Here is a 16,005-nt window from a genome sequence, read left to right as displayed (position 1 = left end):
ATATGAAAACATGAAAAAAATTTACTATTCCAAGTGATGATTTATCAGATAAACTATTCAGATCGGTTTCGAAATGTACCGCCGCACTCAAATTAAGTGGAAATAAATAATTTTATTCAAATCACATAAAAACTTTCCTTTCAGATTTTCTCCATCAAAATCGATCATAGAACAATTTTCAGATTCCAGAACAAAAAAAAAAAATAATAATAATAAAACATCATTTTGTCGAATCAGTCAAGCACTGCGATTTTTTTTTAACTTCCCACAGAAAATCGTTCTAATTCCACGATTATATGGTTTACTTCGTTGACTGGATCCAAGGGCTTCGCTCATTTGTTTCCAATATAGACTATTATAACAAAAATTTCATGATCTTGTCGGGTGTTAAATTGAGAAAAGAGTTGGGCCCTCGGGAGTGCCCAATCCCCGTACGCTTTTCTCAACCTAATCCCGCACTCAATTTGCTACCAACTCGGTTCAACTTCCCTCTCGTTTTCCCACCCCATGGGTTTTGCTCACTTGTTCAAAAATTCCGTGACGATTCATCGATTTCCGGTGCCTCTATTTTTTTTCATGGAAAAGGTGTCGTGACGATTTCAAGCTAAGTATTATATGTACCGGTATATATTAATATGTTAAACACGTTTTATCTTAGTTTTATTCGAAAATTTTGTCTTATAAATTAATAAAATGAACTTGTCAAATTGTCTCAGCTTGATTATTGATCATCGCTTTAATTAAACAAATACTTTTGGAATATATGATTAAACTATGAAAAATATTATATATAACAAAGTTATTAGAAATTTACACGAAAGACAATATTTTGAAGAATTTTGCATATTTTAAACATATAGGCCTATTATTTTATTATTTTAAATAATATATTAAAATGAATACGATATATACCAGTAGTACTAAATTAGAAATATTGCTATGATCATACATAATTAGACTTATGTAAGAATATAATAATCAATAGCATTAAAGCAGATTAATAAATTAATATTTTACGTTTAAATAGAAGAAAGTAATTTGAAACTATTATATTCATATTATAAATATTCACGTGAGATTATATATCGTAACTGAAAAATGCATTAATCATCACATACAAGCAAATAGCAGATAAAGTCAGTATCATTACTGTTTTTATTGTGTTATTTCATTATAACATAAATTCTTTAACATGAATAGAAACTTGAAGCAATATTTTACACATTGAACATAGTTCATGTTTAATGCCGTGAAAAAGTATATATACGTTTCTCTTAATTGAACATGAATTTCTATCAAAAATCTTATTTAGTACATGCATTTTAAAAAATCATCATGTGTAATTTATCATTGTGTTTTTAAATCTACATACACCAAAAAAAATCTACAGAAAATTCAAAACAGAATGAAAATTATTTGAAAAACTGACAATGGTAGAATTGTGATAATACATTGTAAATAAAAATGACATAAAAATAAAAGATGGTTTATTCAGTATAATATTGTTGTGTGTATTCATAAACTTTTGGTGAAAATTAGTGTAGTAACATGAAAATTGTAATTTAAACGGAACATGTGCATAAATTTTAGCGTAGTTCTAACATTTATCACGAAATCTGAAAAATAGCATTTTATTTGTCGTAGACCTGTTAGATTTATATTAATTTCAGTAGTAAAACTTCTTGATATTTCACGAGAAAGTTTCAAATTATGAAATTTTATTTTCAAAGAATAATAAAGACTAATCTATTTCTTCAAAATCATGTCAAATAAACAAAGAATTATATTATATCAATATAATTCTTTGTTTATTTGACATATAATATAATATCAATATCTCGCTCTTTTAACGTAATTGAAATACTAAATATTCAGTAGCAAAATCGTTAGAATTACTATGGAATATCTTCTTGACATTTGACAGATAGTTTATTTCAGAATGAACATCTGTATCGTCAGTTTTAATATTTTAATACTAATAGTCGATTCGATTGAAAAATACGTATATCAAAAACATAAATTCAGAACTTTTTGAAAGGCAAACATCTGTCATAATTATAAGCAAAATTATCATTGATTTAAATAAGATAACTGTTAAAATCATTACAAATGGATTTGTTATTCCTATTTATTTTATATTTAGATACTATATACCTGCAATATATATATAGACTGTATAATTTTCTTTCAGTTATTCAGAAAACCATAAATTATAAAATTTATATTGGCAGAATAATATTGTCTTGTTTATAATTTATATCTGTAAAATATAAATTTCCCTCAAGTGATTTTAAAAACATGCAGTACAGACTAGCATTAATATTATAGAAGAATTACGACATTTTGTGATATTAAAAAAATTTAAATAAATTCATGAAAAAATTCTTTGCTTCATTTTATAGGAAATAAGAATATCTGAGTTATTTCGAGAATGAGGAAAAAATTTAATTAAAATATTGATAGCAGATTCAATGGCTTTATAATGAATCTCATCGTTTTCTGTTTAAATTAAACTATTTTAAAATTGATTAATTAAAAGCTTTTTTATGAAGTGATCTAAATTTTCTGTATAGATTTAAAAATTGATAAAGTAAATGTTATCCATTAAAAATACTTTTTATTAGCAAAACAATCCTGTCGGTCATCTATCTAACACTGTTCTTGAGATTAAAGAAGGACAGACAGACGGACAACAGTGGGAATTTATAGATGTATAATTTTTTTTTCAAATTTCTGCTTAAAAGTGTATAAAATGTACATAAAATTAAGTTATTTTGAAAGCCACGAAAAATTATAAAAATAAATATGAAATTTTGTTATTATCGATATCTATTTTTTAATTGTTTCTTGTTGAAAATATAAATTAACATGTAACGAAATAAATTCAAAAATTATTTTATATCTCAAGCTTTATGAAAGATATTAAATAGATTGATTGTAAATTATTTTTGATAACAGCGAGTGACTTTTTGGCAGTATCAATTTAACTGTATATATTTACAATTAACGTGCTGATAAATAAAGAATAATAAAGTTATATACACTATAAATGCAAAAACTATATCTAATGATTTTATACACGAATAAATATTATATTTTGATTTATTTTGCCTTAATAAATTAAAGTCAAGTATATTTAAGAAATTTTAAATTTTGCTTTCTAACTTTATCCTATTAATCATTATTAAAATAATGACGCTCCTATTAATATTAATTTATAAGTGTTTATGAGATCATTTTTATTTACTAAAGTTAAAGTAGGGAACATGAGGCGTATAAAATGTCGATCCCTCAGATGATTTACAAAACTTAACATTTTAAAGATACTATGTCTTACTGTAAAATCGATAACAATATAATTTTATAATGGAATGTATACAGATTAATGCTTTTAAAAAATAATATTTACCTTAAAATTTCCTTAGTTATAAATCTCAATTTAAACATTTAAAAATCATATTTAAATACACTTGAAATTTCATTTCACTAAACATTTATAATACTAATTAATTCAGATTATAAAGCTTAATACAAATGTTATGCATATTTATTAACTATGATTCATTCTATTCATATTATTAAAAATGATAACAGTATATTGTATATTCTTTAATTAATTATTAAAATTTCATATTTAAATTTTCAGTTATAAATTAGTAAAGGATCATAACTTTTATTAATTTATATTTTCTGTATTAACTTAACAGAATATAATCATTAGCTACAAATGAAGTTGCTTTAATTACTTTATTGATTATTCCATAATTATAAAATGCGTTTTCTTATTTTAAAGTAATTTGAATTAGATTCTATTTAATATCTGATATTAAATAGCACTATAATTAAATACTTGAACTTAACAAATGTAAAGAAACAAACTATATTTAGAGAAAAGGTAATTCAGATAACAAGGTTGAAGTTGCTAATTGGAATCTTCTGGAATTAATTATTGTATTACAACATCGATATCTACTTTCGAAATTCCTATTTTGAAGAGAATTTTCTCGTCATCATACTCTTCATTAAAAGACACGATCAATCCTTGTCAAAACAACGATTATTGAATGTATGAACCTAATTATTAAATGTACCCAAATAATTTTGATAGTGTCGAAATTAGTGTCAAATTTTAAACGCTTTTCTAATGTGAAGAACATAAATTTATTCTCGCTTTCTCTAACAAATAATAGATTATATATACATTTTTAGAAACATACCCGACTATTAAATCTTTAGCTGTAATGATAAATTCCTTAAGAAAATTTATATTGATGTTTACACACCATAAATAATATATTCTTAAATTATTTAATATCGGCAATCATTGTATTAATGAAATTAAACAGAAATAGCTTAAGTGAAAATTTTATAATATTTTTAAAGTTAACGTTTTTTGTTATATTTCAAATCTCTGGTGATTTAAAATAATCGAATTTCGTTTGAAATTTTAATTATAAGCTAATAAAATTGAATAAGTAAATCAATTTCAATATGATAATTTTCGTCTAGAATGCCTGCTTCGTTTTATACCTGTACATAATACGAATTATGGAAAAATTAAATTCAATAATCGAATCAGCAAAGAAATCGTAAAATCTTAATCAAATATTCTAACGAGATTATACTTTATCTATGATTTCATGTTTTTTAATTGAATTCATTTTATCATTTAAATATCCTAAAAATATTTAAACAGCATAATTAAAATAAAAGAATAAGGATAGAGTGTTTATTAAAAAATAAAAATAGTTTCTTTGTTCTATATTTTCTTTATTAATATTTAAAGAATCATTTCATTTATTTTAATAAAGATAGAATTGAATATGTATAGTACGTCAATTCCAATAAGTTTATAATTAGATATGATGCCTCATAACTGGCATATTTCGCTGACAAGAGATAAAGTTTTATCTTGAAAATATAACGAGGATTTCTCTTGGAGTATTGTCATAAATTATTCTATCTTTACTTGTCAGATTTTGATACCGAGAAAATGTCTAATGTCAAAATATTTCTCAGAAATGCTTAATTAGTAAAGCTTATTTTAGCTTTTTAATTTTCGGAACAAAATTGTCTATCAATCATAAAAAAAATTTATTCATATAATCTTCTGTATTAAATTCTTCAAAATACTGAAAGTAGATAGATATTCCTAATATAGTTATTGTTGAATTCGTGTTTATTGCAAATACCATCTAAATTTCCCAGAGTTGTAGATTGAGAATATTTTGCTAATGATACTGAGACGTGTGAGAATTCATCACACAAAAATAAATTATATTACTTGTAATAGAAGAATATGTTCTAACCTATCTGCTCAATGGAAGAGGAATCGATTGTCAAAATGTTGTCTTGAATCCAAACTAAAATGACTCTTCATTTCTTAAAATAAAATTACATTTTTATATTGCTTTTTATTACATAAATAAATCATCAAAAGAAAAAGTTCGTGTATAGAACTGTAATTTAGAAACAGAAATAGAAATTTTGAAATAACACTTTAAGCTATGTCAACATTCGATTATAATTTTTTTTCTTTTAATTTCCCCTTAGGAGAACCAGTGTATGAGAATAAAGATTTTAGGAGATTGTTACTATTGTGTTTCGGGATTACCAGTTTCAAGACCCAATCATGCCTACAATTGTGTTAAGATGGGATTAGAGATGATCGATGCTATTAAGTATGTTTATTTTTGATCATCAGTATTTATTTAAATATTTGAATGGCAGAGTATAGAATTATTATACGATCTTAAATTTCTAAGTAAAAATTTAAACATTCATTATTTTGAATTTTGATGCTGTATAATGTTTATTATATAGAGTTGTTCGCGAAGTTACCGAGATAAATGTTGATATGAGGATAGGAGTTCATACTGGTAACGTTTTATGTGGAGTATTAGGACTAAGAAAGTGGCAATTTGATGTGTGGTCTGATGACGTTACTTTAGCTAACCACATGGAAGCGGGTGGAGTACCCGGGTAAGTAAAACTAACAATAATTATGTTTTTGATAGTCTGTAAAATCGCATCATTTAAAGTTGTACAAGTTACAAAAAATAGCAATGCATTTAAATTTTTTCGAACAAATAAATATTATAATTTAATAGGACTAAATTAATCCTCAACTTTAGCAATAAACACCTTAAAACTCTATCTTAAATTTTATATATAGGCTTAAGCTACTTATATAGTACTCTCGGAGCAAGCAAATTTTATAAACATTAAAAAACATTTTGCTGAACTTGAAATTTTAATTAAAAAATATAACATATTTAATTCAGTACTTTACTTTAAAATACTAATGAATAAACTATATTATTCATTGTTTATTAACACTTTAAGTAAACCATTAAATTAATTTGTCAAAAATATTAAAATATATATAGATTTATTAAGATGGAAAATATAACAAAATATATATTAGTAAAAATTGAAATGATTAACTATTTAAATATATTAAATATATGCATGTTCATTAAAATTCAATTTAGTAATTAATAAATCGTTTATATATATAAATGATTTATTAATTAGAAACGAATAAATTAAATCTAAACTGATTTCATTGCGAAAAAAATTTACCTGTTTTAATTTATTTAGAAAAATTTATTGTAATTGTAAGTAAATCGGCTTTTTACTGAATAACGCATTTAATCAAATTAAATGCTACTATGTATTATTTAAAAATAGCGTTGATTCTCTAATTTAATTTAATTTAAATATTTTAAAATTAATCTTAAAATATATTATGTTTATATATATTAAATTTACATTTTATTACTTTTTCCTTTTTTAAAAAAATTGTTACGAATAAAATATTTGGATTTGTACGTATAATTTTCGAAATATTGTAGTGTTTATGTCATGCTCCATCCTCAGAAACTAATCCAAATAGATGAAGTTTATTTCTTTATATTGGCTTCATTCGTAATAAAGTTAGGCAGTATGATTATATTATCTACGAAGATTATGAAAAGCTGGAACGGTTCAAATCCGATTTTCTAAAGGTTTAAACTGATAATTTGCTTGCGCGGCCATTTAACCGATGTGTTCACGAAGAAATGATAATTAGTCTGTAACATATATTTGTGGATTAATGGCTATACGGTGATAGATATACATAGACACGTCAGATTTTCCTATTCCTTATCCATATAAGTCCATTTTCATTGTGACCAAGTTCATTCAAAATAGTCAAAACTAAAGTAACTAAATTCAAATGAAACAGACGTTATATTCCATTGTAAGCTGGCGCCTCGTGTTAACAAAATCAATCATTTAATCTATAAATAACACGTAAAATAAATGTAGGTGTCTACTACCATCTTCTTTAGCAAATAACAGTTTTTCTGAATTCGGTTGAATATCATTATATTTTATTGATAAGCTATAATTGCCTAATTAAAGTAAACCCGTTTAAAGTAAATAAATATATATTTTAAGTTCATTTCATTCTAGAAAGCCTTAAAATTAATCCAATAGAAATTTTATTTATGATTTTATCAATCAAGATACAGGCAAATGCTTCTGTCTCGACTGATAAAATCATAAATAAATGTTTAAAAAATTTTTACAGGTTTTTATGAAATGTTTTTATCAATAAATAAAATCGTATTTCTTTTTGAACGAATAACTTTATTTTTTATATCATATAGGCTAACAAGTAACGAATTTAAAAATTTTCAATCTTAAAAATGTCAATTATTTTGATTGATTTGTTAACAGATTATTACAATTTTCGTATGAGTGAACTGATAATTTAGTTGGATTTTGAAAGATATGTTATGTAAATATTTTTCTAATATTTAAATAATATATGATGTTGTGTGAATATTTTAAAACATTACATTATTAAATTTATTTTATAATTTTTTTTCCAAATATAACTTTTAGAATTATACGAAAAATGAATTTGATGTCTAATAATATAACCAATTATTAATATTCACACAACCGAAAATTCACAATAGTCACTAAAAAGATTTATATTAAAAAATTAATCTAAAACAATGTCATAAAATTCTGTGGAAATTCTATTTTAGTTTTTGTAAGCAAAAAATTTAAAATATTTGCTTGAATGATTTAGAAAATTGGAGACGAAGCATATTTCTTTCTTGATTGAACTAACATTCGTTTTTACTGTCAGTGCAAATGTGAATATATTAGAATGGTAAATTTTCACATAAAAAAATCATTAAAACAATAGATTTTAATACCTGTTTAATGAATTTTCCGTCATAATGAATCATATTTAATTCCGTTATTTAAAATTAACTCTTTAAATCAAAACAACGAGACATTATATTATATAGGTAACGTTTCTGCTACAAATGCATTACTTCCAGTCTTACTAATTAATTGTAACTCTGTAATGAAGTAAATCTGGAAATAAATTTTTCATTTAAGTTAATTTTCTTAAAATACATAATATTTCTTATTTAACTAAACAGAAAAATAAATAAAATATTTCATTGTCATACGAGATCATTTTATTCATCATTTGGGCACTCCATTTTTTGTATCTAAGTCTGACAGACATGTATTGGCATAATAAATAGTTTAATTTTCGTTTCAAAGAATAATATCTTTTTCGAATTTTATGCATAGGATTTTAAACATTTCTTTTTGTTTTATTATCTCGAAATAATAAAATCATATGTCTAACAAGTAAGATACTTCATGAATAAATATTATGTTAATAATGATTTTTAAAATACACAAAAAGAATTCTTGACACTTAAGAAGTAAGCTAATACGGCTTCAGTATTTACTTATTAAAATAACAAAATTTATTCAGGAATGTATTGATATAAATCACATACCAATTTATTGGAATTTCAGAGCTAGACGTTATCCTACGGCAAAACTCGATATGGATAGTTTTTGTCAATATTTCAAGCGATGGAATCTGACAGATACCATTGCCAGCACATTCTCCAAACATGAGTTTTTTAGTAAATTGTATCAATTCTGTTATTTTATTGCCTGAACAAATCGTTTACTTATAACCGATATACACAATTGACTCGATTTCTTTGATTTGTGTTTATTCGGTTGTATTTATTTACTTGATGGAAACGATAGCAAGTTTAAAAAAAAAATTGATTAATTCTCTTTATAGTTTTAATTGAGTTCTTGTGAACATATCTTTACTTTAAATAAAGCAAATATATCTATATACACATATAACACAAAGATATTTTAAATAGTTTTAAAGCCAGTTTAAAAGACTATTTTTCCATACATTCGTTTAAAATTTATAATTCTATTCAATTGGTTTTTAAGTCACTTTAAATACGTTATTAGTTTGTTTACGATTACATGATATTTACATTAGAATCTCTTCTATAAAATTTCTATTTTTATATTAAATAATATATCTTCACTAAATGTTTTTATAAATAATAAATAGCTATACGAAAATAAAGATTAAAAAATAAATAAATGAAAAGGCAATTTTAATTTTTAACCAAAAAGTATTAAAAATAATCTTTCTGTTGAAATAGTTATTTCATCACGTTTCGTACGTGACGATACTTTGAATACCTCTATATCGCTAAATGGACAACACGCTTTAGTAAACCTACGATATATTTATATCTCATGAATATTTCATCTTTACTCCAAATATAAACATTTATAAATTTCTCTCAAAATGCTATAAAAACGCATACAAACCTTGCCTTTATTTAGGTCCATTTATTCTTTATATTGAATTTTAACAGCATTAAATTTACTTATAGGCGAGTGCACATAACCAAAGCGACATTGGAACAACTAGATGGAAAATTTGACATAGAAGCTGGAGATGGTTATCAAAGAGATCGATACCTTTCTGATCATCAAGTCGAAACTTATTTGATCAAACAGCCTCGGGTAATAATCTTAATTTAACCTTAGGCTTTCTTAAATATCGATGACTATATTGATTCCTTTGATAGAAGTCACAAGAGGAAACGGACCAAATAATAGTTAATTCTTCGGCTGGATCATCACGATTGAGATCTACTTCTAAGATGCATAAATACTTCGAATGCTGGGGAGCCGATAAACCTTTCGCTAATATTTCCGAAAGTACTCTAGCCAAAAATATTCGAATAACGGTGAGTTTTATATAATTATATAATTTTATAATATTAAAATTTGTATTGCAGTACAATATTAATGCGAATTTTTACTTGCTGCTGTACAAAATAATAATATATCAAATATCAAAAAATAATTGCTGTATATTTGTTAAACATTTTCCTAATATGTAACAACATTAGAACATGATAGACAGTTGACAGCTGTAACATTTTATTGAAATGATAAACAATTAACAATTGATAGTAAGTAATTATAATTTTTCTAAAAATATTCTAATAGTAAACAAATTCTTATTCATTTACCCGCAATTTAGCACTTAATAAAATGTAATTATGATACAAATCTATCAAATGAATTACTTGATAGATTTGTATCATAATTACATTTTACATAAAATTAATCAGTGAAAACGTCACAAATCAATTTAAATGACAAAAATGTATTCTTTACTCCGCATGAAACCAAATCAAAGGTTTTTCTTGACTACGAAATGCTATTTTATCAGAAGAAGACGTTTGATTTCAAAATAAATGATTTCCCTTGAGTGTAGTATCAGCTGTTTCATCTACTCCCCTTTCCTGGGATCGATCTCTGTCCTTTATATAACTTGCCGTTTAGAAAGATTACAGACAGAGAGGCCACTTAATTGTTCAACAAGCAGAAACAGTTAATTTTTTATCTAAAGATTCTTTCCTTCCTAAACTAGTCTAACACTTAAGAATTTTTATAACAGACGTGTTTATATTATGAATTTTTTATATATATTTATAAAATTTTCAGATACTATGTTCTATTATTTACAAATATAATAATTCAAAAAAGATGGCCAAATGATATATAATGATGTATCAATGATACTTCTTTTTGTTAAAAATTAAAAGGTAGTGCTTTATATTAATAATTTCTTGAAGTTTAGACTAATATTGAATTATTAAAATAGCGTCAGAAGTAACTTCTTGATAATTAAGAAAATTAAAAATGTGCTTATTAAAGAATAATTTGTTATTTATTTAACAGTCAACGCATTTTTAAAGTCTTCCTATTCTGTTGTAATATAAAAACTTGAAAGAATTTTTATACTTTATTAAAATTAATACAATAATTTGATGTAAAACTTTCAAATTTAGAGCATCGCTCTGATTGAAAACAATCTGCTACCTGGATCTGGTTCAGTACTGAATTGCAGGTAATATTCTACGATAATTATCGGAACGGTTATAATAAAGGATTTAATAACAGAAATCGATATTTTTTTTCAGAAAGTGCAAGTCTGACGATGATCTTAATCCAGTTTTTCTGTTTTTCAAACAAGCTTCTATCGAAAATCAATATAACAACCAACCTCAAGATCAATATGCTTGGTATATGACGTGTTCATTTGCACTTTTCCTAATGAGTGGCATAATTCAGTTGATACTATTTCCATTGTAAGTACATGTTTTATGTCTTGTAGTTATTTATCTAGCTTTTATTGTTTACGGTAATACATTTTTCGGACAGGTCCGTGACATTAATTGGTTCGTTAGCTTCTACATTAGTTGTAATGGGAATACTGACAACAGCTTGTGCCGTTCAGAAATACCAAGTAATAGACCATTTTCTATCGATTCCATATCAAATTATCAAATAAAATGAATAATTATTTTAAAATATTTTTACAGAGTTTGAATACCTCCGAGACATCTGACAGATGCTGGCCAAAAATCGCTTCCAGTTGCATTTTAAGGATGGCTTTTTTCATTATTTCGAATTTATTTGTTTTAGCTACTGTCTTTGTAAATTTGGTAAATTATTTTATATATTTCTAGAGTTTTAAAAAAAAGTCTTATTTTTTATATATTTGAGAACTTTTGTAATTACTTAAGTTATTTGAAACTAAATGTTTTATCAAAAATACAGTAAAATCTGGATTTAGTGGACACTGTATTTAGCGGGAAAAACTCCAGTCCAGTCACAGTAATAAAATTATTTGTATATTTTAACATTGATTAAACGGACACTGTCTTTTTCGAAAAACGCAAAAAATTTTTATCTCTTCCTCTTACCCAAAACTCTCAAGATTACAAGTTTCTCATAAATATTATTTTAAAAATACACTGCTTATCTTTGATGCCGTAGCTTTATAGGATTTCTTTGTGCCTTCAAACTTGCCAAACAAATTTTCCACCGTTCAATTTTTAAATACTACTCTGATACTTTCTGCATCGGACATTGGTAGATTAGTAGATTGAGCATTTCTCCCTTGCATAATGAAAACAAGGCATTGAGAGACTTAGAGAATTTTGGACAAGGAATGAATAAAACATGCAGAATGAATCAAATGATCATGTGTGGAGAAAATTAGCAAGCATTCTGTCGAGAAGCTTAGATAGCCTAATCGTAATGTGGCGTGCTTAGCATTGCAGTAGTTAGGGTTTCAAGTCTCATTCCATGCCACATTTCTTCTAGGTTTATCTTAATTATTTAATTGTTAAATTTAGTACAAAAAGATATTTAATCACACAATGTTTACACAAAACAAAATCATATTGATTATTTAAAACATTTCCAAATGTAAAATGTACAGAAATTTTTAACGGATATGTTACTTAAGACATTAGTCTTGATCCCGAGAGTGTCCGCTAAACCCAGGCTCTCCAATATGTCAAAATATTGATAGAACGCAAACAATTCTAAAGATAAATTAGTTTAAAATTAAGAAAAAGTTTTGATATGATATGTTTGTTTCAAATCTTGTTAGCATAATAATAAATTATGGAAAAGCAATCAAGCTAATCAAAATGAATTAATTTAATTTATTACATCAAACACGGATACGTACAGACGACGTGCGATATCGATTCCAGAGAGTCAATCCATGTCTTAGAAGAAACTTCCCAAATTCCTTCAGATAATTGCAACTATACCCAGGTAGATTTTTATCATTTTTTTAACGTATTCGATATACTTTTCGTGAAAAAGTTTCTCTTCTTTTTCTTTATAGCCTCATGTATTTCCTGCTGTTCTATATCTGACCGGAGTGTCTGTCTTCCTTCGAGTCAACTTCTTGTTAAAATTGGTAATCATGTCTGCCGGCGTAGTGACTTTTGCTCTCGCCTTTCATGTCATTCGACCCGATCTTTTCTCAGGATTTTTGGAAGAAGGTGAAGGGTGAGAGATTTTAAGGTTAAATTGTCGTTTTTATTGATTTACTCAAATATTAAAAGGATTTTGAGATAGTTTCTCCTTCTAGTTTGGTTAATGTTCCCATGTCCGTACACACGGTGCTTTTTTTGGTGATGATTACCGTAATCTTTCATGTATTAGATAGGCAGGTAATAAATCATAGTTATTACGTTTTTCTACTTTTTAAATTTATACTCCGAATGATTGCATCGCTTTTTGAATAAAATTCCTATAACTTTCATATTTGTCGCAAAACTTTTCAGATTGAATATACAAGCAGAACCGATTTTCTTTGGAGAAATAAACTGAAAGTAGAGCAAGATGAAGTCGAAACCATGGGAAGCATTAATAAGATTTTGCTAGAAAATTTTCTCCCCGAACATGTTGCTGAACATTTCTTAATCACAAATCGTCAAATGGCTGTGCGTTAATAATTTGTTAATTACTATTAACTTATTACATTTCGATGGAGTTTTATGTAGCAAATGATCTTCATATTTATTTGACAGGATTTATATCACGAAACGTACAGCAGTGTGGCTGTTATGTTTGCTTCTATTCCCAATTATAAAGAGTTTTACGACGAAAACGATATTAACAAACAAGGACTCGAATGTTTGAGATTGCTGAACGAAATAATCTGCGACTTCGATAAGGTAAATCTTTATTAAAATCTGTGTATTATAATTAATTTTTTAAATATTTAAAACGTACTTCTGTTCATTTTATTAAGCTTTTATTGAAGCCGAAGTTCAGTTGCATCGAGAAAATTAAAACAATTGGTAGTACTTATATGGCAGCGGCTGGTCTTCAGCCAGGAAAAGATGGAGGAGTAGGTGTTCACTTCGGATCGTTAAGTGAGATTGATAGGATTACTTCCATTTGAGATAAATGTGTTATTTTCCAGGATAAACCAAGAGAGAGTCATAGTGTCATTTCTTTAGTCGAATTCGCTTTAGCCCTTGTAAGTGTCCTGGAACAAATCAACAGAGAATCTTTTCAGAGATTTAGACTAAGGATCGGTGAGTTATATTTTTTCGGATTACGAGAAAGACTTAATCTAACTTTATTAATGTACCGAAAAAATATTTATTACAGTTGCCTAATGAGATTATATACTGTAATTTAACAGAATAATGATTATTTAATTCTAGGAATTAATCACGGACCGGTGATTGCAGGAGTCGTTGGTGCACAGAAACCACAATACGACATATGGGGGAACACGGTCAATGTTGCGAGTAGAATGGATAGCTGTGGTGTTATCGGACGAATACAGGTCAGACGATATACAATTTTCAATTTCTAGCATAAACAAACTAATTTTAAATTAATTACAAACGTTTGGCTGAGATCGAAGTTTCGTTATATTTTAGATGACCGAGGATACGGCCAAAGTATTGATAGAAAATGGATACGACTGCGAGTGTCGCGGTTCTGTGTATGTAAAAGGGAAAGGAAATCTTACTACTTACTTTCTGGTAGAAAAATTAGAATTACATAGCTGAATCATTATCATCTCTATTTTTCATTTAACTGTGTAAATGTATAAACCAATCAAAAATTTCATTTGACATCGTATTGTATGGAACGTAAATTTTTATATGTAAAATGATTGCACAAAAATGTTCAACTATGCATCAATAATGTATTTTGTGATGAGTGAAAAAAATTATTTTTGTTGCCTGGTAAAATTAACGCTTTAATGTTTCGTGATGTGTTTGAGAATAATCGACACGACCACACAATGGTTATTATCGAGAAGACAATCGACTATTTTTATCACAATGGTATCTCCTGATACGGGTTTTCTAAATTTAAAAAAAGAAAATTAAAAATTGTAATTTACGGTGTAAAATGATATTTTAAGATTTTTGAGATAAGGATAGCGTTTACTGCTTACGTGCAATTCGATTTGATAATCAAAAACGTTGTTATATTAAAATGTTAAGTGTTACGCACTTTATAAATCATTCCTTTAATACATATTGCTGTTATGTCTATTAATATTAATTTGTTACAGGGATATTACTCTATGTTATAATTTGGTGTTGATGTTATTGGACTATTCTTTACTGACACATGATATAGAAAAGATAAATATTACAGTATTACATATCAATATAACAGCACTGTACTTATAATTAAGTACATGCTTCATATTTATAACAAGTAAATGTTACATTTCAAATTTGTAATGCATTCTTAATAACAAAAATTTAAACCTTTTAAAATATAAATTAGCTCTAAATCTTTTATTTTACATTTATCTTATGGCTTTTTAAAGTTTTTTATCTTAAATTTTTTTAAAGAATAATAATAAAAATTTATAATTTGACGATTTTGGATAGATAATTCTGTAATTGATAAAAAAAATAAACACATGGCTTTATTATTAAACAATTCAAAAATTGGATTTTTACGTTTTTAAAAATTTATTTTTGTTACTTTTTTATTCCCTAATTTATTATTAACATCTTGCAATATTAATAGGCAATAGAGAAGTAATGAAATATAAACAGTACAACAACGTCGTGCTGTTTATATTTTATTACTTTTATAATGATTTTAAATTTTTTAAAAATGTATCAAAAACAAAAATAAATTTTATCACGTCCATAAAATATCAGACTATTCTACCTTTTGAATACTTAAAACTTTTATTAAATCTCGTTAATTTATTTTTAAATTGTGTTTTCTTTTTTAAATAAGTGCGAATATATTAAATTTATAATGCAAAATTTGAAT

At 25.6% G+C, this 16,005-nt stretch overlaps 1 protein-coding gene across 1 annotated transcript in view; it reads left to right on the top strand.

Moving 5' to 3' along the window:
- LOC111623407 (adenylate cyclase type 2-like) overlaps positions 1-15,472 on the top strand; it is a 136,888-nt gene extending 121,416 nt beyond the window's left edge. Inside the window, exons 7-23 of the mRNA XM_023365972.1 lie at positions 5,554-5,681; positions 5,824-5,982; positions 9,747-9,879; positions 9,945-10,106; positions 11,220-11,278; positions 11,352-11,519; positions 11,593-11,677; positions 11,754-11,876; positions 12,916-13,002; positions 13,076-13,242; positions 13,325-13,406; positions 13,521-13,679; positions 13,767-13,913; positions 13,991-14,089; positions 14,165-14,279; positions 14,412-14,536; positions 14,634-15,472. Coding sequence (XP_023221740.1) covers positions 5,554-5,681; positions 5,824-5,982; positions 9,747-9,879; positions 9,945-10,106; positions 11,220-11,278; positions 11,352-11,519; positions 11,593-11,677; positions 11,754-11,876; positions 12,916-13,002; positions 13,076-13,242; positions 13,325-13,406; positions 13,521-13,679; positions 13,767-13,913; positions 13,991-14,089; positions 14,165-14,279; positions 14,412-14,536; positions 14,634-14,765 — 2,130 coding nt within the window. The 3' untranslated portion in view covers positions 14,766-15,472. The remainder of the gene's footprint in view (positions 1-5,553; positions 5,682-5,823; positions 5,983-9,746; positions 9,880-9,944; positions 10,107-11,219; positions 11,279-11,351; positions 11,520-11,592; positions 11,678-11,753; positions 11,877-12,915; positions 13,003-13,075; positions 13,243-13,324; positions 13,407-13,520; positions 13,680-13,766; positions 13,914-13,990; positions 14,090-14,164; positions 14,280-14,411; positions 14,537-14,633) is intronic.
- Positions 15,473-16,005: the final 533 nt, after the last annotated feature.

Source organism: Centruroides sculpturatus, unplaced genomic scaffold, assembly GCF_000671375.1.
Source record: "Centruroides sculpturatus isolate CEXI.00-Female unplaced genomic scaffold, Cexi_2.0 scaffold314, whole genome shotgun sequence".
NCBI classification, from domain to species: Eukaryota; Metazoa; Arthropoda; class Arachnida; order Scorpiones; family Buthidae; genus Centruroides; species Centruroides sculpturatus.
This window is presented reverse-complemented; position numbering and strand designations above follow the sequence as displayed.